This window comes from Mustela nivalis, assembly GCF_964662115.1.
Source record: "Mustela nivalis genome assembly, chromosome: 3".
In the NCBI taxonomy this organism is placed as follows: Eukaryota; Metazoa; Chordata; class Mammalia; order Carnivora; family Mustelidae; genus Mustela; species Mustela nivalis.
In genome coordinates, this window is record NC_139022.1 from 173,439,125 (window position 1) to 173,465,142 (window position 26,018).

Below are 26,018 nucleotides of genomic sequence, written 5' to 3' on the forward strand. Positions count from 1 at the left end.
CTCAAACAGGGTCCAGGACAGAGGCCATGGGTGCGGTGGACGGGGCTAGCCGGCCTGCGGTGACAGTGTTGGACTAAGGCACGCACTCTTGACTGGGGCGGTGTTGACCCTGAAGAGGCCAACGTGGATTCCTGAGGGACAGATGTTCCGTGTAGGTATAAAGCTCAGCGACGCACGCACTGCGGGAGCAGAGACGTAGTCCTCCGTGTCAAAACTTCAGGTACGGGAGGACAAATGCAGGGAAAAAAATATGAAGAGTCTCCTTGCTGAAGAGATAAAGAAAAAAAAAATGGAGAAACTACTCTTGGGTGTTTCCATGGAGAGACGTCGAGGTTTACCCTGTGCTGTAGGTACGCAGAGCTGAGGAAGTAGGTAAGTCACAGAAGCCTGTGGCTGGTTTGGTTTGGGCCGTTGCATTATTGCTGACGACCTTCTCTGAGAAGGGAGAAGTGGAAATTTGGGGGTCAGATTCCCTGAAGAGGTTTCATCCATGAACACCACAGGCTCCCTGCCCTTAAGGAGCTTCTATTTTAGAGAGAGATAAAAACAACAGAATAAACAGTTTCAGGAAACCTCGCTTGGGGAAAAAAAAGAAAGCGTGAAGAAGGAAAGCAGGAGGCTGGGGTTTCTGCGCTAAGAAGCCATTTCTAAGGGGAACGAGTGGGGTCCATTGTGTTCAGCGATTATCAGGAGGTACGAAGTAGAGCCTGTACTTGCGCCGTCAAGGACGCCCGTGTTTTGGAAGGCGCGCTCTTGACTGTTTCAACAGAGATTAGACCTCGTGAATCTGACTTTTATAAAGTTTCCGGTGACTGAGGGAATCATCCCACTGAGAAGGACCACTGAGCACGAGAAGGGGTCATTGAATGCCTGACGTTCTGAAGCCTCCCAGAAGTTGGGGTCCCCTAACCCCAGGGAGCAGAAAGGAGACAGCTCCGTGCAGATGGGACGCCAGCACTCGTGCCTTCCCGCGGCTTTTCCGGGAAGACCGTGGAGAAAATAGAGCCAACGGCCTTATCCTACCGTCCCGTTCTTTTCTTCCAAATACGTATATATTTTAAAGATTTTATTTATTTATTTTTAGGGAGAGAGAGAGAAAGGGCTTATGAGTGGGGGGGAGGGACTAAGGGGAAAGAGACAGAATCTCTGGTACACTCTGGGCTCAGCCTGGAGCCCAATGTGGGGCTCAACCTCGTGACCCTGAGATCACGACCTGAGACAGGATCAAGAGTCGGACGCTTAACTGACTGAGCCACCCAGGTGTCCCCCAAATACAGTTTTCATATAGAACACAGCACATTTATTGTTACTTGCTACCAACCATTATTAAAATTCAGAAATCAGTAATACTTCCCAAATGAGCTAGTAGAAAAACCCAAAAAGAAACAATGTTCTTTACACTCTAGAATTTCTTCTTTAAGAATAACAGTTGATGGGACCGCCTGGGGGGCTCAGTGGGTTAAAGCCTCTGCCTTCGGCTCAGGTCATGATCCCAGAGTCCTGGCACTGAGCCCCGCCTCAGGCTCTCTGCTCAGCAGGGAACCTGCTTCCCCCCCTTCTCTCTCTGCCTGCTTCACCGCCTACTTGTGATCTCTCCCTCACTCTCTGTTAAATAAATAAATAAAATCTTTAAAAAAAAAAAATGAGTAACAACTGGCAACTGGCTTAGGGCATGCTGAAATCCCACTCCTGACTTTTTCCCTCTGTGTGTAGTTTCTTCCAGTTCCTTCTCTAGCCCTGCAGAGGGGATATGCAGAGAGGAAGATGAGGCCCTTGACTGCAGGGCGGGTCCCAACAGTCCCTTGGACTGAAATACACAAAACTTGGGAGACTCTGGAGAGATCCCGGGGGCCCCCAAACACTGATACACTTGGGTTACCGTTGTTAATAGCTGTCTCCCTTAATATTTATAATCGATTTGCAACTACTTAGGTGGAATGAGCAAGCATAATATTGTGCAGATCGTGTCTTGGAAAGGTATTCAGCAGTCCCTCCTAATTCCGTCCATCTCACCGGACACGGAAAATCCAAACCTAACCAGAACTCGCTCGGTGTGTAAAGGGTTCCTCCTGGAGGCTCGACGGAAGCATGACGGGGTTCATTAGATACAATGTAATAAATGTTGTGCCTAATGATAAAATCATTTTAGAGAATAATAGCAGTGTGGGAAATCCCAGTGATGTGGCCTTATGGATTAGATTATGTTCCCCCGGAAGACATGTTAAAGTCCCAACCCACCAGTAGCCCAGAATGTGAGCTTATTTGGAACTAGGGTCTCCGAAGATGTGAGTAGTTAAGGTTAAGTCACACTGGAGTAGGGTAGACCCTTAATCCAATAGGCCTGGTGTCCCTTTAAGAGGAGGGCGCACGCGCGCGCGCGCGCACATACACACACACACACACACACACACACACACACACGGAAGGACATGTGACAACCTGGGTAGAGGCCAGAATGTGCCGCCGCAAGCCTGGGAAGACCAGTGGTGGACAGCCACCACCAGAAGCTGGGAAGAGGCAAGGGAGGGTTCTGCCCAGAATCTCAAGGGAGCACAGCCCTGCTGATGATACCTTGATTTCCAACCGCCACCCACCAGCACTGCAAGACAATCCTTTCTGCTGCTTTAAGCCATCCGGAGTGTGGTCTTCTGTGACTGCGGCCCCAGGATGCTAATCCCCCTAGGGTACTTTGCCACTTTGCATGTGGTCTCACCACCAAATTCCAAGCGTAGCCTGTTCCCCTGACATTTCTCAGTGACTAGAACTCAATGGACAAAATTGGTATTTTCCTATTAGTTTATGTCAGGCCCAATTAAAATGAAAAGTGTTCTGTTGAAAAGGTTTAATATATGCCAAGCCACTTCTAATGGCATAAGAACAACCGATCGGTTGGTTTCACGAAACACAGGAACATTCATGCTTGTGTTGTAATGCATTTTGTTTTTAAACACGTTTTTGGAATAATTTTAGGAGCTCACACCTAGCTTCCCAACCACAAGCTAAGAGGGAGTTCTGTGCTACAAGTGAGTGGATGTCCCAGTTTCCTCTGAATGTGGGGCAGGAGGCCCTCATGACCTGGGGTGGCCCGTTTGCCCGCTGTCTGATTCCCGGCCTTCTCCCGTCTGGGACCGTGCCTGCCTTCCTCCTGCTCGTTCACAGGGTTGACACTGACTGCAAGTTGCCCCCAGTAGTAAAGCACTGCGGTCTGTGGACGAAGAAACACAAACCGTGTCTCTTTAACACATCTTTTCATCTAAACCCCAGCCGATGCCTGTGGCTGACGGATCTCGTGAAGATTTCACGGCGATTACTAGAGTTTAAGTACAACAGTCTCCTGTTCCCAGCCCTGCTTCCTCCTGTTTCAGCAGCAGGCTGGGGAGGATGCCATCGTTGCTGTGGGCAGTGAGGTCATGACTCCGAAGAGATTTTAGTCATGTCCACCCAATGCCCAGATCTCCACTTCTGCCGAGGAAGCCTTTCTCTGTGGAAACTGCAAAGTGGTGATGTCAACAGTATGCCACCCCATCTCTCTGTCTCCTCTGTCCTTCCTTTGTACTGGGACCACGACGCATGTTGTTTTCCCGACTTGAGGTCAGGGAACGCACACCCCGGCAGGAGAGTCCTCCTGTCACCCTGCAGGTGGCGAGGTGGGCGCGTCTCTCCCCCAGGGGGGGCGCCACTTCTCCGACATTTGATGGTCCCAGGACCCCTGGGGAGCATTCAGGAGTCCCTCAGGAAGGGACTGTCCACAGCTCCGGGGTTGATGTGGACCTCTGTGAACCCAGAGGACCGGGATGAGGCTTTGTGATTCTTTTGAGGATTCGGGGAACAGAATTCTAGATCTCGGCCACATGTGCCCCTTGCAGGCGGGCATTCGAATAATTGGTGGACTTGTTCTCAACGGGCCCAACTTGGTCATTGCCTGCGCTGTGACATCAGAAAAGTAAATAGTTCTTAGCACCATAAAATTGGGAATAATTTGATTCTTTTATGCTAACAAATGGAATCTACGTGCTAGGAAAACTCAGGTTCTACTCAGTTGGCCACAGTGCTGTGGTCTCCGGGCCCTGGAAAGGAATGTTGCCTTCAGAGTAAATCTTTCGGTGATGATTTCCTCTACCATGACGTTGGCCACAGTAATGGGGGCTTGGAGCGGGGGTGGGTTGCTCGGGCCACAGCGGAGCCCCGTCTGATCAGGCAGCCAGGTCACTACCCGGAGTGTTCATGCCTTGGGTTTGGATGTCCGCCTTCTTCATTATTGACCTCAGCACCTCCTTGCTAACTTGGAGATGCAACACTGGCCTGGCAGTGGGGACCGGCCACTGCTGAGCAGAGTTAAGCCTTGGCCTCTGGGTAATCTAATTCTAAAGCGGACAGCAGGCATTCAGAAGGAGTGGGAAGGAATAAGTACAATCTCCATGGCTAGATAGAAGGTCATTAATAGTGACATCATATATTGGCTTTCACCCAGAAGCAGTTACACTGTAGAGTAACAGGAAGAAAACACACCCTGTTGTTTCTTTGCAAATAAGCCTTCTGGAGAGGAAATGTGGATAGCAAAATCCTCAGTGTAAAAGGGATTTGACAGACCTGGGAGGAAGAGAGTGCCAGGCTTAGGGAGTGGGCGTACCTACTGATACTGTAGTTCCCACCTGGAATGCATTAGAGGAAGTGGGCTCGCCCCAGACCGCTGTGGCCAATTAGCCCCCCACACTTCCTTCCTCCAGGCCGCCCGCAGCACACTGTGATTTGGGTAAACAGCTCAGTGCGGTGATGCGAATACTGACAGCGCGCCTGTCTCCAACCAGACCTGTTCTGGGCGGAGGGAAACAGTGCTTGGCATGTGCAGAGAAGTCAATGTAGGAATTTCTTTTCATTTTTGTCTTTTAAAAAATAACCTGGTTTCACAGCCAGATTAAAAGACTGTTGAATCGGGGCGCCTGGGTGGCTCAGTGGGTTAAAGCCTGTACCTTCAGCTCAGGTCATGATCCCAGGTTCCTGGGATCGAGCCCTGCATTGGGCTCTCTGGTCAGCAGGGATCCTGCTTCCTCCTCTCTCTCTCTCTGCCTGCTTGTGATCTCTCTCTGTCAAATAAATAAATAAAATCTTAAAAAAAAAAAAAAGAATGTTGAATTACTGGTTGGCTTATAAAATTTCCACCCCTCTTTCCTTTTGAAACACAGATAGCCTCATTGATGTTCCTTAAATAGGGTGTTTTATGGTCTTTCCATAGAATTGCCCATTAAAAAGATGTGGCAGGGGTTCTTATTCAGGAAGTGTACAATTCTCATGGTGTTAAGAATGGCATGAGTATAAAAAAAAAAAAAAAAAAAAAAAAAAAAAAAAGAATGGCATGAGTTTCCAAGCTAATGTCCTCTGTGGGAAATGCCACCCTGCCCTGATTCAAATCTGACTTAATTAAGTATCTGCTTGGAGAAGTTGAGGACATGACTTTTACTGATGAAACCTTCTGTGAAGGATTGAGACAGCCTGCGCCTAACCAACCCCCAAATCAAGAATACCTGAAATTAAAATTCTGTAGGTGCTTACACATGTAGACCAAAGAAAAATCAATGTGAAGTAAAAGTTCCTTCCCTTGTTTTGCATTGGCTGACCTTACGGTATGCTAAGCGATTGCCGAATTTGCAGGCAGATGGAAAGTAGGAAACCTTCTGTCCCTCTGTCCGTCCAGCTATCCTTCTCTTTATCCAAGCCCACTGTCATTATTTTAACCCCAAATATGACAGGAAAAAAACTCTGAGCTTTTGGTTCTATCTCACCCTTTAGGAGCCTTCAGTGCAAATTAGTTAATTTTCTGACCAAGGGGATAATTATCATCACGTTTTGGATTTCTGAAGACTGCAGAAACTTAACTCAGTTTGAAATTTAAAACTTAACTCAATTTGAAAATTTTGAAATCTCATTTTGAGATTAAAACACGGTCCAGGAGAGTGACTCTTGTAATCTGTTTTAGTCTAACTCTTGTGTTCCCGCTGGGTATAAAGATACTGATGGCATATGTGATTTATTTTTTTGAGGGATTAGATTTGAGTTGAAAGAAAGGAAGGGAGAATTTGCTCCAGGAAAATGTGTTCCTTTAGCTAGAAAACATGGGAGCAGCTTTGTGACCATGTGAGGCTGAAACACTGAGAGTTTTCAGCGGTCAGCGGGCGTCCCTTCAAAAGGCCCCAAATGGAGGCACCTGGAGGCACGAACTATTAAGCGACCGACTTGGTTTCCGCCGGGTCATGATCTCAAGGTCGTGGGATCGAGCCCCGAGTGGGGCTCCATGCTCAGCACAGAATCTGCTTGAATTTCTCTGCCTCTCCCGCTGCCCCTCCTGCTGGACCGCTCTCTTGCTCTCTGTACCTCAAATAAAAAAGTAAATCTTAAAAAATAAATAAATAAATAACCCTGAGTAGAAGATGGTTTTCACACTCTTAGAACAGAGAAAAGGTTTTAGAGGACTCCATTTTCATAAATGTGTGCCAATAATAAAAAAAAAATCTAATAATTAATTGTCTAAATACTCAAATACATTTATGGGATTTTGAAATAATAAAAAAATCTACCCTTAGTATTGAAAGTGATCTCTAAGATTAATTATCAGGGTAGAAGCTTCATTATGGTCCTCGTTGTTATGATCACTTAATTAATTTTTAAAATCTGACCTTGTCCTTAGCTAAAGAACACTGGTTCAATGTGAAAAATAGTGGCCTTGACTTGTCTTTGATAAATTGGGTCTTTAAAGGCAATCTTCATAATGAGTTGCTGCTTTTTGAGTTAAACAATTTTTTTTCTTTCATTTAAAAATTTTATTGATTATACAATGGTGGCATTTTTAAAAAATACTTGTGGGCAGCATTAATTATTTCTGAATGGCCTGGCTAAAAGCCAGCTGTCTTGGTCTTTATTGAATTGCTGACCTGTGGTCATTCTCTGGGCAGCTTATCTTCAGGAATCTCTAACTTTCAAAGGCAGGTTCTTAACCTGCACCTGTGGCTTCCTCTGGTTCCATCCTGGCCTTGGGCACAGAGCATGCTGGGAGCAGGAGGGTGCAGGCTCCTTGCCAGTTCAGCACACCCTGGCTGGGCTCTGTCCTCTTGCCTAGTTTTAGTGACAGAGCCTTTGACATCTCTCCTGAGCGAGGTTCCTGTCTTTTCTCCAGTGTCTGAGTTCTGTCCTGCCTCCTCTGATGCATTCCCCTCTCAGGAATCAGGGGACTGCTCACATGCCCTGTGGTTGGTCCTGCTCTGTTTCCAGACACCAAGTTGCTCCGCACTCCCGGTTCCCTGTCTCGTGCTGTGGGGTTGGGACCCTCACCATGGCCTTCGTGGTTGGACGATGTATCACTGGTGTCAGGTTTGAGTTGTCCCTCAGATATTCCGATCCTAGTTACGGAAAAAGAGTGAATTTTGTAAGACTCTTAATTTGCCTTCTGCACGAGTAAGAACTGGCTGGGATGCCACAGTGATCACAAACTAAACCCATGGAAGATTTAGGGAGGCACGCTGGGAAGTCAGCATGGAAGCCAGCATGCTGCAGGGCTCGGGAAGCTGCCCGTTGCTGTGGGGCCTGTCGTCTCGGAAGTGCTCCAGTGGGAGCCTCTTTCCCTGCACAGGGACATTGCCCGGTGGGTCCATCTGGGGCTTTCCTGCCCCTCAGATCTTTGATTCCTTATTTCAGATCCCACTGTCATGCCTTTGGATGTCCACAGTTTTCCCTGTAACTTCTGTGAAAAAGTGCCTGGTCTTGGGCTCACAGAGTCCTGTCTGTGCTCAATGCGTTGCTCACGTGTTACCAGCGTATCTTGGAAGATGGGGAGATGGTTGCCTGGTGGGAAAGGACGGGTGGATCTTCCTAAAAGAAGGTTCAGAATATGGAAGACTTAGAAAGACAGGGGGTGTTGGCGAGGGGAGAAATTTAAATTCGTTGGAGTTGTGGGCGGAGAGTCAGGAAAGACAAAGCTAAGAGGTAGGATGTATCACACTGAAAATTTATCCTAACCAATGAATTCAGGATTTCAGATGCGTGGACAGATTGGAGCTCAAGGGAAGCAGACATAGCCCAATTTCGAATACGCTATATTCCTGTGGTGTGTGGACGCTCTGGTAGTCGGAAATCGTTTTTTGAAGCTGAAGAGAAAGGTTTGGGTCAGTAGTAGAGATCTTGGCTCAGCTTTGAAGCCAGAGGAATGCATCACGTCCTGCCTGGGGGAAGCACGTGAATATGGCAGCTATCAAAGAGCTTGGAGCACAAGCCACTTATCCATAATTAAAATGTAGCAGTTCAGAAGAACGACACAATCATTTTCTTATTCCATTGAGGAGAGAGCTCTTTTTTTTTTTTCCCTTTTAAATTAATGTTGCAAAAGTATAAAAGTGCTTAGCATGGATTTTTCTCAACCATCCCAACTCACACTAATGGGACCAGACGCAGTGTAAATTTCACCACTGGGGTGTGAGGCTGATTTAGACTCTGTTCCCGCCCGGTGACTGTCAGGGAAGGGCTGCACGCTCTGCCAAGTAAGTGGCTGTTGTGTAATTTAGATACAATAAATCCAAGGCAAGTAATCTCCTTCTAGAAACTTGAATTGCCTCCTTAGCAGAAGGATGAGAGTCAGATGCAAGTGGTATGGTCAGATGAGAGCTTCGAGAGGACACCCAGAGGGTTGGACTGATTGCTCTCATTTTAATTGTAATCCTGTTTTTATTCACAGGAAACTCCAGTGATAAACTTCCTAAAAGCATCAGCTTCTGATTTTGCATGCTTAAAGGAGTGTTTGGTTTGGTATGGTTTTTTGTAAGGCAGTAGAGGGTGTTGGGGACAAAGGTAGTGTCTCCTGTCCAGCTTCGGGTGGGCGAGAGCTGACAGAGGCAGCTGGCCGCACATTTTAGGCAGGACTGGAATAGGGCGTATAGGCCATAAGCTAGAAGTAGCAAGAGAAGAATAACAATGGGTCCTTAGGAGGTGCTCTCTGTGCCACGCACTGGCCAAGCCCTCTGCTTAGAGGAGCTCATTGTGTGTCCACTAACTTGAGAGCTAGACCCCTGGGTGATAGAGACAGAGGTGTGACCAGCCTGGCCACGTAGCCTATAAGTGTGGGAATTGGGTGTCTAAGCTGGGCCATTGGGCCCCAGAATCCATACTCTGAGCCCTGTGCTCAGCTTGAGCACCTGCTGTGTACCAGACACCATTCCAGGTGCCAGTGAGATCACGGTGAACAAGCCACGTTACCTCCCCCAAGCCCTGCCCCCCTGGAACTTCTATACCAAGGGCCAGGATGGGATAATATGGTTTAAAATAATGACTCTTAATCTCACAAAACAAACTGAGGGTTGCTGGGGGGAGGGGGTTTGGGAGAAGGGGGTGGTATTATGGACATTGGGGAGGGTATGTGTTTTGGTGAGTGCTGTGAAGTGTGTAAACCTGGTGATTCACAGACCTGTACCCCTGGGGATAAAAATATATGTTTATAAAAAATAAAAAATTATATTAAAAAAAATAATACTTTGGGATCAACTGATGTTGTATGTAATTTATGACTAAGACACTTAAACAGACTAACATATTCTTTTTTTTTTTTCTGAGGGGAGGAGCCATTAGTTGAATCTGATAAACTGAGTTGATTAAATGTCCATTTTGAGCATATAGTAACCATGATGACCTGTTTTCCCCTTTTAATTCCCTCTTATTTATGTAAGTGCAATGCTGAGCTCCCAGTGCCAAAGCCAGTTTAATTCATTTACCCAATTAGGAGTTAAAAGAAAGAACTTTCATAACATATTAGCTGTCTGCTACTTTGGGATAATGACCAGCTGAATTGATGAACTTTATATAATGATCTGTTGCCATGGCAACATGCTGCCCAGGGAGTGGAAGAGGGCATTTCATCATTACCTCACTGATAATGCCTGGAACAGTAACAGATGCAAACACAAAACATCTCCTTTTACTCTGCAGTAACTCTGGGTCGATGAGACAAAACACTAAAAATGCTTCTTGGATACAGTGGCAGAGAATCAAAGAGTCAAATGCACAATTGGAAAGAAAATAATTTAGTCTTCCCAGTTAGTGGTCTTGGTGTCCACAAGTGGGTCTCCAGCCTGGTCACAGGAAACCATTGTCAGAATTGCCATGGGTCTCTTTCAGGGGTCTAATTTCTGTACTAGATTCAGCACAGAGTAAACTCAATAATAAATACTCCTAAAATAAAATGAAACATCGAGACATAACAAGAGGAAAAGGAAGTCAAGATTACGTTTAAACATCCAATGCTTTGCAATAATGTCTGCATCTTTGTCCCACATTTTCCTGAACCAGCCCTTTCTTTGCTTCTTATGACTGTTTTTTTCACAAGACACAAAATTGTGTGTGTGTGTGTGTGTGTGTGTGTGTGTGTGTGTGTGTGTGTGTATGATATGTGGTCAGTTACAGCTCTACCCTCTTAAGTTTTTCATTGCACCTTAGAGGAAATACATATTTATTGTGTGCTTTGGAAGTGCTTACAGCTCCTGTTCTTTTTTCTAAGAGACAGACTGCCTTCTTCTTCTTCTTTTTTTTTTATGATTTTATTTATTAATTTGACAGAGATCACAAGTAGGCAGAGAGGCAGGCAGAGAGAGAGAGAGAGAGAGGAAAGCAGACTCCCTGCTGAGCAGAGAGCCTGATGCGGGGCTCAATCCCAGGACCCTGGGATCATGACCTGAGCCAAAGGCAGAGGCTTTAACCCACTGAGCCTCCCAGGCGCCCCCACAGCTCCTCTTCCTTAAAAGAATCCATTTCTCTGGGTCTCTTTTCATTGTTCAGGGTTCTCAAGTTCATCGAATTAAAGCCACTTCACATATAGAGCATAAGGAATTTTTCTTTAAGTATTGTTTAAGCTTAATTGTTTCATTGTCCAGGCTTTAGCAATAGTAACTGTTACATTGGGCTGACCATGTTTCTTTTTTCCTTCCCTCTCTCCCTCCCTTCTTCCTTCCTGCCTTCTTTCCAAATAAGAGAGAGAGAGAGAGAGAGAGATCTGTTTTCATAAACTTCTGAAATTTCGGTGAGACTAAAATTCCAGAATCCCTCCAAAAAGAAATTCGTTCTAATCAGTGACCTTTTCCTCAGATCCCTGACAGTTCACTCTTGAGTGCTCACTCGGTTTTCTCCGATGTTTCCCCCAAAGAGCAGCAGAGCCATTAGCATAAAGGTCGCGAGCAGCAGCCCCATCTGCATGGATTATTTTATAATGCTTATCCAAATGCATCCATTTTTCACAACGTTGCATGTCGCGTATCATCTCCAGCTGCTTTACTAGCTCAGGAGCATAGATATAGGGGATTAAGTGAAATCAATGACAGTATTTGAAAATACTAGGCTGTTACTAATATGAATCTTACACTGTGATCATACAAGGTAAAAAAAATGAGTCAAATCTATAATTTATAGTGTCTTTGCGTTTGAATTTGAGTCTTGAGATCTTAAGGAAACACGGGGCAGTAATTCATGGTCTCATTTTGAAATTGCTTTAAGCAAATTATCCGGCTGACAAGATCATTGTTTTATACTTCTGGTTCTTGACATGGAGTCCGCTTACCCGCCTGCTAGAGCTGCATGACAAAGATCACAAGTCCCACAGATTGGCAGGGTTAAACAACACAACTTATTTTCCACTGATTTCTGGAGGTTGAAGTCCAAGGTCAAGGTGTTAGCAAAGTCCTGTTTTGCTGGGGCCCCTCCCTTTGGTATGCAGATGGTCATCTTCCTGATGTGTCCCCACATGGGGATGCACCTGTCTGTGTCCTAATTTCCTCTTCTTGGAGCCCGTAGGACACCAGTCATATGGATAAGGGACCACCCATAGGACCTTACTTTGTGTCAATTACTTAAGGACCCTAACTCCAAATATACTCATATTCTGAGGTGTTAGGAATTAAGACTTCAACATGAATTCTGAGGGGACACATTTTAACCTGTAATACTCCCTATCTTATTAGAAGGCTTACTTTCATAACAAATGGGAGATTGTTGTACTTGACCATCTCTATCAAGATGCAAAATTGAATCTCCTTAAAACAATTCAGTCCATATTAGTAAGCAAAGTGAAAACTGAAAATTAGAAAAATATTAGCTATTTGTCCCCAAAGTTAAAAATATGGCTAATTTTCAGCCAGTAATAACTGAATAATGAACAATAGAGTTCACATTATGTAGAGCTAACATTACATACAGCCAGTAGTGGTTTAAGGGTCTTATTTTTGCTTTTAAGCTTTATTGCTTTTATTGCTCTTTTGGGGGTACCTGGGTGACTCAGTGGGTTAAGCATCCAACTCTTGATCTTAGCTTCTCAGCTCAGGTCTTGATCTCAGAGTTGTGAGTTCAGGCCCTGTGTTGGGCTCCACATTGAGCTTGGAGCCTACCAAAATATTAATCAATCAATCAATTAATTAATTAAAAGATAAGTTTAAGTCCTCTTGTTTTGAAGATTGCACTGAAATAGGCATTTTTGTCATCAGATTATTCTCTTGTTTGCTTCCTGAGCTTTTGGAAATGAGAGTCCCAAGCCTAATAGAGAAGTCAGATCCATTCTGGGCCTGACACCACTTACACATTAGCTATCTGTCTAGTGAATTCTGTGGTAAGCACATGTCCATAAATCATAGCTTCATCTTCGTCTTGATTAACAACTGTCGCTTCATACACCCCTTATCAGTCCCCCTGATCTTTCAGGAACTCATAAGCTGTAGTGATACTGATGCACTCTTACAGGGATTGCATCTTACCCCTTCCATACTTTTGTTTTTAAGATTTTTATTAATTTGTTTGACAGACAGAGATCACAAGTAGGCAGAGAGGCAGGCAGAGAGAGAGAGAGAGAGAGAGAGAGAGAGAGAGGAGGAAGCAGGCTCCCTGCTGAGCAGAGAGCCTGATTCGGGGCTTGATCCCAGGACCCTGAGATCGTGACCTGAGCCGAAGGCAGAGGCTTTAACTCACTGAGCCACCCAGGCGCCCCACCCCTTCCATACTTTTAAAACAGAAATAACCAGCACTTGATTGGGAAGAAGAGGATCTAAATTCTGGCCCAAGAACTTTGACACTTATTAACCTTTCTGGGCTTTGCTTTCCTTGCTGAAAAATTCAAAATAATGTTGTATGTCCCCTCCTTCTCTAATGTCCTGGGACCGTTTAGAATTTTAATTCAGAGAACATGATAATACAGGTGCCTGGGTGGCTCAGCTGATTAAGCTACTGCCTTCAGCTCAGGTCATGATTTCAGAGTCTCAAGATTGGCTCCCTGCTCCGTGAGGAATCTGCTTTTCCCTCTGACCCTCTCCCATATCATGCTCTCTCTCTCTCTCTCAAATAAATAAAATCTTAAAAAAAAAAAAAAAGAAAACATAATGATGATAGACCATTGACAGTTACAGGTGGCCCTTCCAATGGGGTCTCTCATATTTTCTCTATGGACTTGTCTTGTTAGTTTCAGAAAATGAACTGAATTAGGAAAGTGAAGGTGGTCTGTATTTTCCTATTTGTACATCAAGCTGCACACCTGTACTACTCTTTCCTTGTTAGCTTAATTGTGGTTTTTTTTTTTTTTTCGTTGTTGTTCATGTTAGCTGTGACTGTTGATTGGATGGTAAAATATCAGTCATGTCACCCACAACTTTTCTGTCTGGGAGGTCCCCAGGATCATGTGTTTTTTTCAGAAAAGTGATACTTTTCTCAGAAACTACACTCCACCCAAGAGTAGGGACTAGCTTGAGCCCTCGTTAGAATGAAAATTCTACAGAGCAGACAAAGAACTGGAAGGAACCTTCTCTAATGGTTATGATTGCTTTGTGGCAACCCATAAGTTTCTGCAATGATCTGACAATGATTGAATTCTCTCTCACAGGACATCTGTCACTTGCTCGTGGATAGACTGTCAGCAGGCAAAGCCAGGTGGGGAGATGAGGAGTGTGGGGCCAGATTTAGTCTAAGGGCTTTCTTCCCTAGCTAGCTAATTGTGAGCTATTGACCTTTAGAGACCTGGGTTATCTTACCTGCAACAGGAAGCAGTTAGACTAATACACGGGTGTGGTGTGGAGGGGACCCCTTTATTCAAGGGAACTCATACGGCAGGTTTCAAATGTGTAAGGCCATCCGGTGAAGCTAGTCATGCTATGGGTGAAGTGGACAGTTCATGAAGTTCATGAGGATGAACTTAACGCCTGTTTGGGGAAACAGGTGTCCACCTGGCTGCCTCGGGCAGCACCAAGGACAGCTCCGTGCATCTCCAGCCTGTCCAGTACCACAGCTGTAGCCTCGGGGGCCTCCTGGACGCCTCAAATGTGGCTGGTCTGAGATAAAGCTGGATTTTCAAGTCTTAGCCTAAAATGAGGCAAAACATCTCCATATTATATTAATTACATGCGATAATTTTACATTTTATAATATTTTGGATACAGTGGGTGAAATAAAAATTGATAATAAAAATTAATTCACCCATTTCCCTGTTTGTTTTTCCTTTTTAAATGTAGACACTAGAAAAATTTAGAATTACGTGGATTGTAATACATTTCTCTTGGATGGTGTTGGCAGACAACCTCTCTCAGTCCCCACCTGTAGGCATATGTGCTCTCGAAGGTTTCGTGGATTTTAATCATTGTTGCTGCTTCCCCAGGGGCCATGAGCAAGTTATCTTGGTCCCAGGAAACATGGTAGGAATTTGTTCTGGAAGCTCTTGTTACCACCACACTTTATTCTAAAAATACTTACTTTTCACTGAAGCTAAAATACTTGCTTTTTTACTACTGAAAAACACATTTATCTTTGTTCATTTTTGTTCTCATTTCATTTACTCTTCCCATGAAGTGCTCAATACCTCACCTGCTGTAGAACATTTTCCTGTAGGGTGGAGGTTTGTTGGGGGGGGCAAGATTTGGGGTTTCATGGATTATTTCTTGGGTCTGTCCTTCTCTGGGGGAATTTCCTTATGTCCTTCTCCAGTAATGCTCCAGTCTTCTGAGAAGTTTTTCATAAATATTTTCCCGCAGCGGTCCCTCATTCATTTCGAAATTAAATAGATGACTCCTTCATGTGAAGATGTTCCACATTTGAAACCATTTTCTTTACAACCTTCGCTTTTTCCTTTGGTCATTTTCCTAAGGCTCGGAGTATTGAGGTTAAAAGCAGTATCTCCATGATCACAATCCTCCAGTTTTACGTCTTGTGTTTTCTATCTGCCGTCAGAGTCACTTCTGGTCTTCAGTGACATCATCAGTCACCCACAGAAATCAGTATCCAGAACTGTTTGGATGTGCATTCTGATGACTTGGGCCCTGAAGGGTTTTCTTACCACTGGCAGGCGTGTTAGTAAAGCCCCGTACTTGTGTGGAGTCAGGTCTGGTGACAGTGCTTGCATGTCCTCGTTTCATGCAGTAGTTGTCGCTTTGATTCCCAGAAATACCACCTTCTGAGTGTCTCTGGCGCTTCTGCTCATCTTCAGGCACTTATATGATTTTGGCCCTTGTGCCTCACTAGACAGATGGTATACAGGCGCAGGGACGTCAGTCATTGTGTTTGCCCTACTGTGCCCACATCCGCGTGGTCCATAAGAGATGTTAGTGTGGTCCCAGTGACCTGGGGAACATGTGCCCCCCGAAGCAGGTGCCTCCCGAAGCAGGAGCCTCCTGTGCATGTCCTTCTTGTGGGCATCCAATGGCAACTCCCATTGGATCAGAATGTTATCCCCAACTGGTTAAGTTTTATGACTTATAGCTGAGTTCAAGGAATAAAAGAGAATACCTCAATCTCCTTAAAGCTTATCTCTTCCTACGCAAGACACTGCTTTCTCAACAATAGCTTTGAATTGACATTTACTTCGGAATTCCTGGTTACAGTCTTTGATCCCTGTTCATTAGATGTCTGGATCCCTTACAAGAAAGTGCACCTTATCAGAAAGACTTATCAGTTCTCAGGGCACCTGGGTGGCTCAGTGGGTTAAAGCCTCTGCCTTTGGCTCAGGTCATCATCCCAGGGTCCTGGGATCGAGCTCCGCATCACGCTCTCTGCTCAGTGGGGATCCTGCTTCTCCCTATCTCTGCCTGCCTCTCTGGCTACTTGTGATCTCTGTCTGTCAAATAAATAAATAAAATCTTAAAAAAAAAAAAAAACCCTTATCAGTTCTACTCTCTGAAACTCAATTTTCTAATCTATGAAGTAAGAATAATCATGCATGGACACTTGACCCTTGGGTAACAGGGAGCTAAGGGCACCCACACCCTGTGCATTTGACAGCCTGCATATGACTCTTGACTTCCCACAAACCTCACTACTTAGAGCCTACCTTGGACTGGAAGTCTTGCCAATGACGACAGTCATTAACACATACTCTGTGTTAGATGTAAGATACATTGTATTCTTACAATAAAGTGGGGCAGAGGAAAGAAAATATTATTAAGAAAATCACAAGGGAGGCACCTCTGTGGCTCAGTTGGTTAAGCATCTGCCTTTGGCTCAGGTCATGATCTCAGGGTCCTGGGATCAAGCCTGGCATCAGGCTCTCTGCTCAGCAGGGAGCCTGCCTCTCCCTCCCCCTTTGCTGTTCCCCCTGCTTGTCCTCTCCCTCCCTCCTTCTCTCCACTAAATAAATAAAATCTTTAAAAAATGAACGTCATAAGGAAGAGAAAATACATTTACAGTATCTTACTGTGGTTATTAAAAAAAATCCACATGTAAGTGAACCTGCTCAGATCAAACCCGTGCTTATTAAGGGTGAGGTGTGCTCGCTACATCTTAACTAGCTTGCTGAGATGATCAGATGAAATGTGGGTGTAATAAGGTTGCCAGATTTAACAAATAAAATACAGGATATCCAATTAAATTTCCATTTCAGATAAATACAAATACTACTGAGTAGGAAATATGACTTCCAAAATAATTATTCATGGTTTATCTAAAATTTAAATTTAAGTGGGCAGCCTTTATTTAATCTGGTAACTTCCTTTGATATAAACATACTATTTGTCCTGCTGAAATGAGGCCAGTGTAAGTTACTCAGTACAATAGAGAATGGAATTTCCATGTGATTATGGCTATTCATGTCTTTCAAGTAATAACAGCCATACCATCAGCTTGGATTGATCTTAAAGATCTCACAGTAGCTCTGTCTCTCCCACGATGCACCTGGCTTTCAATCAGGGAGACAAGCTACCAAAATGACTCTCAAATTTGTGTCTACGACAGACTTCGTAGTTGGCACTTGTTAAAAAAAGCAACTGTTATGAGTGTTTGCGCCAAAGCAGGGCCATTCCTGCATCTGTGTTAGCTCCTCGGGGACCTGAACCACAGTTGACAGAAAGTGCCAAGTTCTTGTTTTCTTGTGAATCATCAGAATTTTAAAGAACAGTTGAGAAAGTTCTAAGCACTTCTTGTGTTAAAAACAAATAAGAAAACGAAACAAGCAAAGAATCCCCCCAAAACAAATGGAAACTAATCTTGAAAAGTCCCTGAGCGGACAAAGCTAGGTTCGTCATACAAACAAAAGATAATCTGCTTCTTCTGCGAGGCTAACTTGACCTGGGTCGTTTCTTGCTTGTGCCTTTGAAAATCGTAAGAAAAACTTGAGCTGTGTGCCAAGGTTGATATGAGGCAACCCTTAACCAATTGCCTATTATTTAAGAAAATTCTAGTATTATAACCGGTCACTGTGAAGAATAAAGTCTCTGACTTTGTAAAACAGAAACCCCGAGCCGTCTTCCGCGCGATGGTCCAAGTGCTCTGGGCTCCTGCTGCCCTTCGCCGTGTGCACAGTAAACGTTTACGGATTGCTACCTCGAAGAGTCATTGCTTTTGCTTCTATTATTTCTGAACTTTTGATACTGGCATATTTTTTTTTATCCCACCCTGCAAGTCACTTTGAGTAGAGTATTGAATTTTTGGTTTTGGGGAGGTACATATGCTTTTATTTTTAATGGCAAATTTTCAGAGTTAGTATTTTATCAGATGAAACCAATTAAAATGATTTTCTCTGTTCCTGGTTCGCGTATGACACTTCCGCTGACATCTCTGCATCCTGGGGAAATAATGTTTCTTGTTTGGCCTTCACGCTGACTGAATATTAACCGGGACTTTTTCTAGCCAACGCACAGATAATAATGACGTTCCCATTTCTTCTTTCCACACTTTTGTCCGCACTTGTCGGTGAGGTTCTCACCCAGCGTGTTTATTACTCTCCACAGGCCGTAGCAGCAGCCACTCTGCCTACATCAGAGCACGGGAGTGACCTAGTGTCTGCCCCCATGGTGCTTTGGTCCAGCACAGAAGCCACAAAACAAGTAAACGAGTAATTAAACTCTGATACATGTTATAGGGGGGAAGCAACAACAACAAATTAAGTGCTCTCTGGGAGCGACCAGGGTGCCACTGTTTTTTGAACAAAATCGATGTTTGCCCGTCATCGGTTTTATGGGCCGGGCCAGCCTCTGCCGCAGAAAGAGACAAATGCCTCTTCCAGATGCTTGTTCCAGAGCAAGAGCTTCCACGGTGTGTCAAGTGACGAGGAGAGAATATTCCACTGGAACTTGAGGGAACATGAAAGGTCGGTTGGCCACCTACCGGGCTAGTGGCAGCTGCTGGGAGTTCTAGAGTCTCTGCTGAAAATGCTTAAAAGAGTGATGTCACCTCAGTGTCCTGGGATTCGGGAATGTTGCTCCTTCAACCTGTCCCTGCTCTTTTCTGAAACGCAGGATGACCTAAGCTTTCTTTTTCTTTGTTTTGATGTACTCCAAGGAGAGATAGATCCCTCAGAATTCCAGGAGTAGTTTGCAGTTCAAAATGCATCTGTTTGTAGCAAAATGATGTGACAGAGAGAAGTGTCAGCTGTCAGTGTGCTACAGGGTACTCATATCTCCGGGGATAAATGTGGCAGATCAATATGCGGTGGGCCTTAAACGTACACAGTGTTCCATGACTCAATTTAAAAAAATTGTTTTTTGGACTACAACTGTGATACTCAGTCACTCATTTAAAAAATGAAAAGAAGCCTGGGTGGCTCAGTCAGCCAAACATCTGCCTGTGGCTCAGGTCAGGATCTCGGGAGTCGCGCTGGGCTCCCTGATAGCGGGGAGTCTGCTTCTCCCTCTCCCTTTGCCCCTCCCCACTCCCTGCTTATGCTCTCTCGCTCTCAAATAAATCAAATCTTTAAAAAAAATTTTTTTTAATGTAAAGAAAAGTAAGTGGCCCTGGAGAGAAAAAGAACAAGACCTAACTGTGCCCCCAAGAGAGGGCAGAGAGCAGGAGTGAGAGACAAACAGTGAACGAACACCCTGACCTGGGCTTCACAGACACCCTGGGAGGAAGCATCTACCTGAGGGTGTGCAGAGGGGCACAGGGAAGCCCCCATAGCTGTCAGAGCAAGGACACAAGGACAGCAGTCTGAGGAAGGTGGCCGGGTGGCCCCTCTGGGCAGAGAGCCTGTATGTGCAAGGCTGGGGCCTCTCGGGCTCGTGGAGCTGTGGGAGCCCTTGTGCCCAGCACGCGGAGAGATGGAGGTGGGAGGGAGCTCTCGGGAGACTTGGGACCATGGAAGCATCTCACGTACAAGGTCTGTGGCGTGGTGACTGGCGGGTCCTGACGCTCACTTCAGACACAGGGGAGTAGAGCGAGTCTTCTGGAAGCATCCAGCTGAGGAAGGTGCGCTCCGCCAAGGCAGCAGGGTGTGATCAGAATGAGAACAAAGCAGGGACCGGGGAAAGAAAAACTTCACTGAAACAGAGGCTCCTGCAAGGTCAACTCAGGTCCACGTGGGCTCGTCCCGGCACCAAAGGCAGGGGGAGCTTCAAGAAGCTCCTTGCTTAACAAGACTCTGGACAGAGTGGGGGGGGGGTCCCAGCAGAGGCACAGACGGTGGACAAACCCATGGATCACACTAAGTTCTGTTGTCTGAGGTGCTCAGCCCCACGGTTGGGTTTGATCCCATCTGCGAGAAAGCGATACACCACGTGCAGAAGTATGCATTGAAATGTTTTGACCAGGGGCACCTGGGTGGCTCAGTGGGTTAAACTGAGGTCAGGTCATGATCCCAGGGTTCTGAGATCAAGCCCCGTGTCAGGTTCCCTGCTCAGCAGGGAGTCTGTTTCTCCCTCTTCCTCTGCCTGCCACTCCCCCTGCTTCTGCTCTCTCCCCCTGTCAAATAAATAAATGAAATCTTAAAAAAAAAAAAATGAAATGTTTTGACAAGTGATGGCTAATCCTTTAAATCAAGTCCTTAAACATCTCTTAAAATTTGTTTTTCCCTGTGGTTGTCTAATAATTTGAGGTGCTTGTAAGCATGTCGACAGTTGAACTATTATTCATTTGGGTGGGCCTCTCAAACTAGCAGTCCGTCAGCAGTAAATAACAAACATCAATAAACAATATAAATAATAAACTTCAAGGTCTTTATTCAACTGTTGAAGAGCACTTTGTTCTGGAGTCCACATTTCCCATGACTCTTGTGTGTCAGTAGTCCAAAGATGACGACTTTCCTACTGGACTCCATCTGCCCTGTCCCCACCCTGTCCCCACACTCATCCTGGCATCGCTCTAAAATGTCCTTGTTTCGGGATGCCTGGGTGGCTCAGTTGGTTAAGCAGCTGCCTTCGGCTCAGGTCATAATCCCAGGGTCCTGGGATCGAGTCCCACATTGGGCTCCTTGCTTGGCAGGGAGCCTGCTTCTCCCTCTGCTTCTGCCTGCCTCTCTGTCTGCCTGTGCTTGCTCACTCTCTCTCCCTCTGTCTCTGACAAATAAATAAAATCTTAAAAAAAAAATTTTTTTTAATGTCCTTGTTTCATTGCAAGGGTCTCTCACTTAAGGGCTCCTATGAGCCTCTCTGCCCACAGGGTGGTGGCAGTCCCTGGTTCCCAGTCCTGTCCCCTGGCTCTGACGATGTCTTCTGTTGTCACAGAGACATCTTGGAAGGGCCTCCCAAAGAGTGGCCAGGGCCTCTGTGCTGGCACTTCCATCCGCTGGGGCAGACCTCCTCTCAGGGTGTTGCAGTTGTGACATCCACCCTGAAGTCACCTTCCCTGAAGCTCCTGTCTTGTCCCCGTCATGGCTTGGTGCTATGCCCACTTGTGGATGCTTGGCTCTTTGAGCAGAGGGGGACCCCTGAATCACTGAAGTTGAATTTCCCACCAGCTGGGAGCTGTGGTCACCAAGTCCAAATTCAGTTGACTTTTGTAGTGAAGACATGCACATTTTCTTGCACACTTCAATCTGTGAGATGTTCATTTGTTAGAATGTCTGCTGCCTGCTGTATAGGCTGCCTCTCTGTCTGTCTAGTCTGTCTCTCTCTCTCTCTCTCTCTCTCTCTCTCTCACACACACACACACACACACACACACACACACTTTCTTCCAAGACAGCCCCTACATTTCTTGTCTTCCCAGTATATAGCGTCATTCTGTTTATGTCTGAACTATCTCAAAACTAAGACAGTTACCCAGGCAGCTGGAGAGAAAATTAGGCAATGCTTTACTAATACCGCACACATTATGATGAGGTCGATTCATAATCAATAAGGATTCCCTGGAGATGTGCTTCCGGTATACTTTGTGAAATAAATTCAGGGTAATATATGTCTCCACATGTATTTTTCTCTTGAAATGAAGCGTTCTAAGTCTCTGAGGACTTCCATTGGGCATGGAAAACTGAAACATATTCCTGTCCAAAGTCTTCTTGAGATGTATGGATTGATAGGAAGCCTTGAAGCCAAAGGTTCTTGATTTAATTTTGGTTTTGGAATAACTCCCTGGCCTCATTCTCTGTATGTGCGGGATGAGAATTATAATGGTTTGAAAAATCAGGATTCTGCTGGGTTGATTAGAGGAGCCTGATGATGGCTTCAGGAGGTGCTCCTAGTGGGTTGCTGTCTTGCCCTGGGCTTATAGGCTGACAGCAAGGGCCTCACCCTAGTGCACCGACAACATTAGTGTGTGCTTTGGGTCTGTGTCTCTGACACATGGCATTGGCCATGCTGTGCCTCTCCCTGGCTGAAAGAACACTTCTCCATGCTCTTCACAGCCAGTCCAGGGAGATGCCTGGTTCAGAGGCCATACTCAGAGCCATGCTTTTATGAGTAGGTGAACACGAACACACAGTGAGCAGAAAACCTGGGCAGGGAAGAGACTAGGCTGGGAACAGATGTTCCCTTGTATGGGAGAGAAGAATTTGGGACTTTGAGATAGAGAAGGGCATCCCAAAGAACACGCATTCAAGAGAAAGAGGAAAGGGGCTTTCGAGACAGAGGAGGAAGAGAGACAGCAAAGGATGAACTTATAAAGCAAGAAGGAAAAGGTGTGTTCCTTGCTGTCCTGCATATCTGTGACTGCCCATCCCATCATGTGATGTCTGTCCTGGCTGGGTGACAAGGTCAGCACCTCTCTCTGAAGCTAGGAATCCAGGATAATCTCCTGCGGAGTCCTCTAATGGGATGGAGCTGTAGCTGGCTACTTGGAGCCTCAGGAAGCTTTCCTGAGACCCAGGTGTCTGCACTTGGAACTGGGTGAGGCATATGGTGGCTGAGAGGTTCTCGTCACCAGCTGCTTGCTAGCCCTGTACCCGCTGCTGGCACCTGCCCCACCTCTAGCACTGACCACTGAACAGGCCTGGGTTGGGATATGGGTGTTGGCATTTGTAAAAGCCCCTCAGATGATCCTGTGTGCAGCCAGGCTGGAGGAGCACGGCTGCTTAGGGGAGGAGTGACTGGTGAGACCTGCTCACCTTGTTTTGCTTTTTTCCTTCCTCATTGCCCTCCCAGATTACGGCACCATTAAAAAAGTGCGGGCGCCCCTGGCCCCGGCTGCCGGCAGCTGTTTGCTGGAAGAGATCGAGCTCTTTCCCGAGCGGCGGGGACAGCCCATCCGGAGCCTGCAGATCCTCCACAGCCAGAGCGTCCTGTTCGTGGGCCTGCAGGAGCACGTGGCCAAGGTCCCGCTGAAGAGATGCCCGTTCTACCGCACGCGCAGGTAGGGCAGCCCCGGCAGTTTATGGCTTCAGGACCTGAACATTCTTGTGAGCCCTGCATCCCAGGGTGCAGAAATGTCGATGCAAACTCATTTACTGGGCTGGGAATAACCCGCCAGTATCTGCAAAGGAGGGGCCATGTTACAACATATGTAAACAGTTGTCAGGGTTAAAATAAACTCTTCTGTGCGTGATAACACTTAGCAATAATGCTCATACTTGGTGTTCCTGCATTAATCTACGAGTTTATTTTTATAGAAATTTATGTAATATACGCAGGAGCCCCTCCCTGGGGCAGTTCTCATGGTACTGTCCTCAGCACCAGCTCTCTTGGGACACTGCCTCTCTCCTGAGGCACCTTCCCTCACCCCTACTCAATTCTCATTGGCCATGGGGTGTCCACTGTGGACTGCAGTGGCCTTCAAAGCTCAGTTTGGGTAAGTGCAGGCCCAGGTGGTCTGGAAATGACAAGTACTAAGTACACTATACACCTGACCAGCACCTGAATGTTGGAATATTGCATGAGGGCTCTAACCCCCAACAAAAGATTGCCCTTGGGGAAATAATCATCTAATATGGTCGCAGAGGTCAGTGATCTCAGTAACTCCACCCCCAGTGCAGTCTGTTAGGGCAGAATAGGTATGGAAATGGACTGTTTAGGTATATCACTTACAGATACCACTCACACAGGTCATACTTTCTCAAACAAGGTTCCCCATGGCCTGGGCTTTGGGACTCACAGACTGGCAGTCACATGACAGACTGCACATGCTATTTCTTGACCTGGTCAGTAAAGTATTTTAGATCTCACTTTTTCATGTAATGTGAAAATTGCTATAGAATCAAATGGGATAATTCATATGGTCTAAAATTTAAAGCACTCTGCAAAGTGGGCGTTCTCTTGTAGAAGGGAGGTTTTTGTGTATAATAGAAACCATTACAATATTCCTTTCTAGATGGTTCTAGGCAATGAAATATATGGTGCCTCCTTTGGTATCAGGGTGTTGAGGGATATTGTAAGGGACTATCTCCCTAACGATGATGGTTAGCGGTAATGCCGGGGAACGATAATAACAGAGCGATATGTACCAGCAACTATCTTTTATATAACACCTTTTTCTTTTTTTTCTTTTTTTTTTTAATTTTATTTATTTATTTGACAGAGAGAAATCACAAGTAGATGGAGAGGCAGGCAGAGAGAGAGAGAGGGAAGCAGGCTCCCTGCTGAGCAGAGAGCCCGATGCGGGACTCGATCCCAGGACCCCGAGATCATGACCTGAGCCGAAGGCAGCTGCTTAACCCACTGAGCCACCCAGGCATCACATAACACCTTTTTCTTAAAGTTAACCGATGGGTGCTTGAAATTTTTTCTGGTTTGGGTTCCCTACTGACCTGGTGCAGGAATGATTCTGCCCAGTTGCTGATGGTCAGTGGGTGACAAGGAGACTTGGGATCTTGCCAGAAAGCTTGTCGAAAGTTGGAATGCCCCTGGAAAGGCCCCAGTCTTCCAACCACAGCCCAGCGAGCTCTGACTTGTCATGGACTTTGGGTGGGGGGGTGCGGCGTGACACCAGATAACACGGAGGAAGACATAGGCCTGTGCTGTATGTGCAGTGGGTCTGGGGCCAGAATGAAAGTTCATGGCTTGCACAATAAGGCAGCTTATCCTTTCCATGGTACTTCGCCTTGTTGAGTCAGGATTACAATAGCCCAGGTCCTTGTGACCGCAACCTGAGAAGCTAACTCCTGCGTCAGGTCTGGGAACCGAGCTGTCACGGCGCCCACCTCATCTCCTGCACCGCCGCACGTGGAGTCCAGTCGGGAAACCACAGGAGCTGGCCACCACCAGGCACAGCCATTCAAGTTCCTCTTTCTCCTACAAGGAGAACAAGGCCACTTGTCTGTCTTCGTCATGTTTTGGGGAGGAGAAGATTAACAGTTATATCCAGAGCTGAATCTCCCTGCTGTTTTCTTGTCTACCCACTTGGAGAAGAGCCTCGGGAAATTAGAACTTTATTGTAAATGGAGAGACTGTGGAGTTCTGTGTCCCCATACTCAGAAAGGGCTAGATTGTGTTTGACCCTCAAATATTCCATTTGAGAAAAGAAAAATGCGAAGACTCAAACCCGAGCATTTTTGTGGATTCTTTCCATTATGTTTCTTTGCCATGCTTTTCTAATAGAAAGACAAGACTACCTCCCCCATTAACACTAGCTGGAGAAAAGTATCCATTTTTCAGAAACTAATATCTATATGACCAGATTTTTTTTTGATGTGTTATGGGGAAAAAAATTTTTTTTTACAAAAGCAATTTTAATTTTCTAAAAATGTGACTAAAGAAGTACACTGAATAGGAATAGGAGAGCAATTAACAACTGAGCAATAATTTCTTTGTTCAATATATATTCTATAGTAGAGTATAAGTAATTTCATTCCTTATTAGAAAAATTGATTTTATAAATGAGTTTTGTAATGCTTAACAAGAAAAACTGAACTTAACTAAAGTACCTGTCTCCTTCCAAATCATATTCACATTTTAGAAAAAAAATTTTTTTCAGTATTCATTTTTGAAAGGCCATGCACAATTTGATGTCTCTTAAGATGTTTATAAATGGTAATAATTGATAGAGTCCTGTGAGTTTCTTTTACACATCTGGCCCTGTGCTAGCTCTTCCTGTCATTTCCTGTCACCACTCTACCCTGAGGCTCAAGTCACCTGTCGTCTCCATTTTTGGATGAGGAGATAGGGGCTCAGATGTTTGGATCCTGCCAAACGTACCAAAAAGGTCACATACCTCGTTCAATATGAAACCCAGGTTCAGGGCTGGAGCTCTGACCCCAAGGTCCAGGCATTGTCTTATAGTTCACTGTGCTGCCCCTGGGACAAGGAGGACATCAGTCCAGCGGTCAGGTGTCAGCAGAGACTAGCTGCTGGACAGGCCTAGAACAGATACTGGAATTCTGAACACCGCATGCCAGGCCACATTTCATTCAGCCCATCCGACCATGAACCCAAACTGGGGCTTGGTCTCTCCCGGTC

At 45.6% G+C, this 26,018-nt stretch overlaps 1 protein-coding gene across 4 annotated transcripts in view; it reads left to right on the top strand.

Annotated features, from left to right (window-relative positions):
* The window catches only part of SEMA5A (semaphorin 5A), a 466,391-nt gene that overhangs the window by 337,291 nt on the left and 103,082 nt on the right, over positions 1–26,018 (top strand). For all 4 annotated transcript variants that reach the window (XM_082725185.1, XM_082725188.1, XM_082725186.1 and 1 more), the window contains one exon: positions 22,773–22,980. In XM_082725185.1, the coding sequence (XP_082581311.1) occupies positions 22,773–22,980 (208 nt within the window). The remainder of the gene's footprint in view (positions 1–22,772; positions 22,981–26,018) is intronic.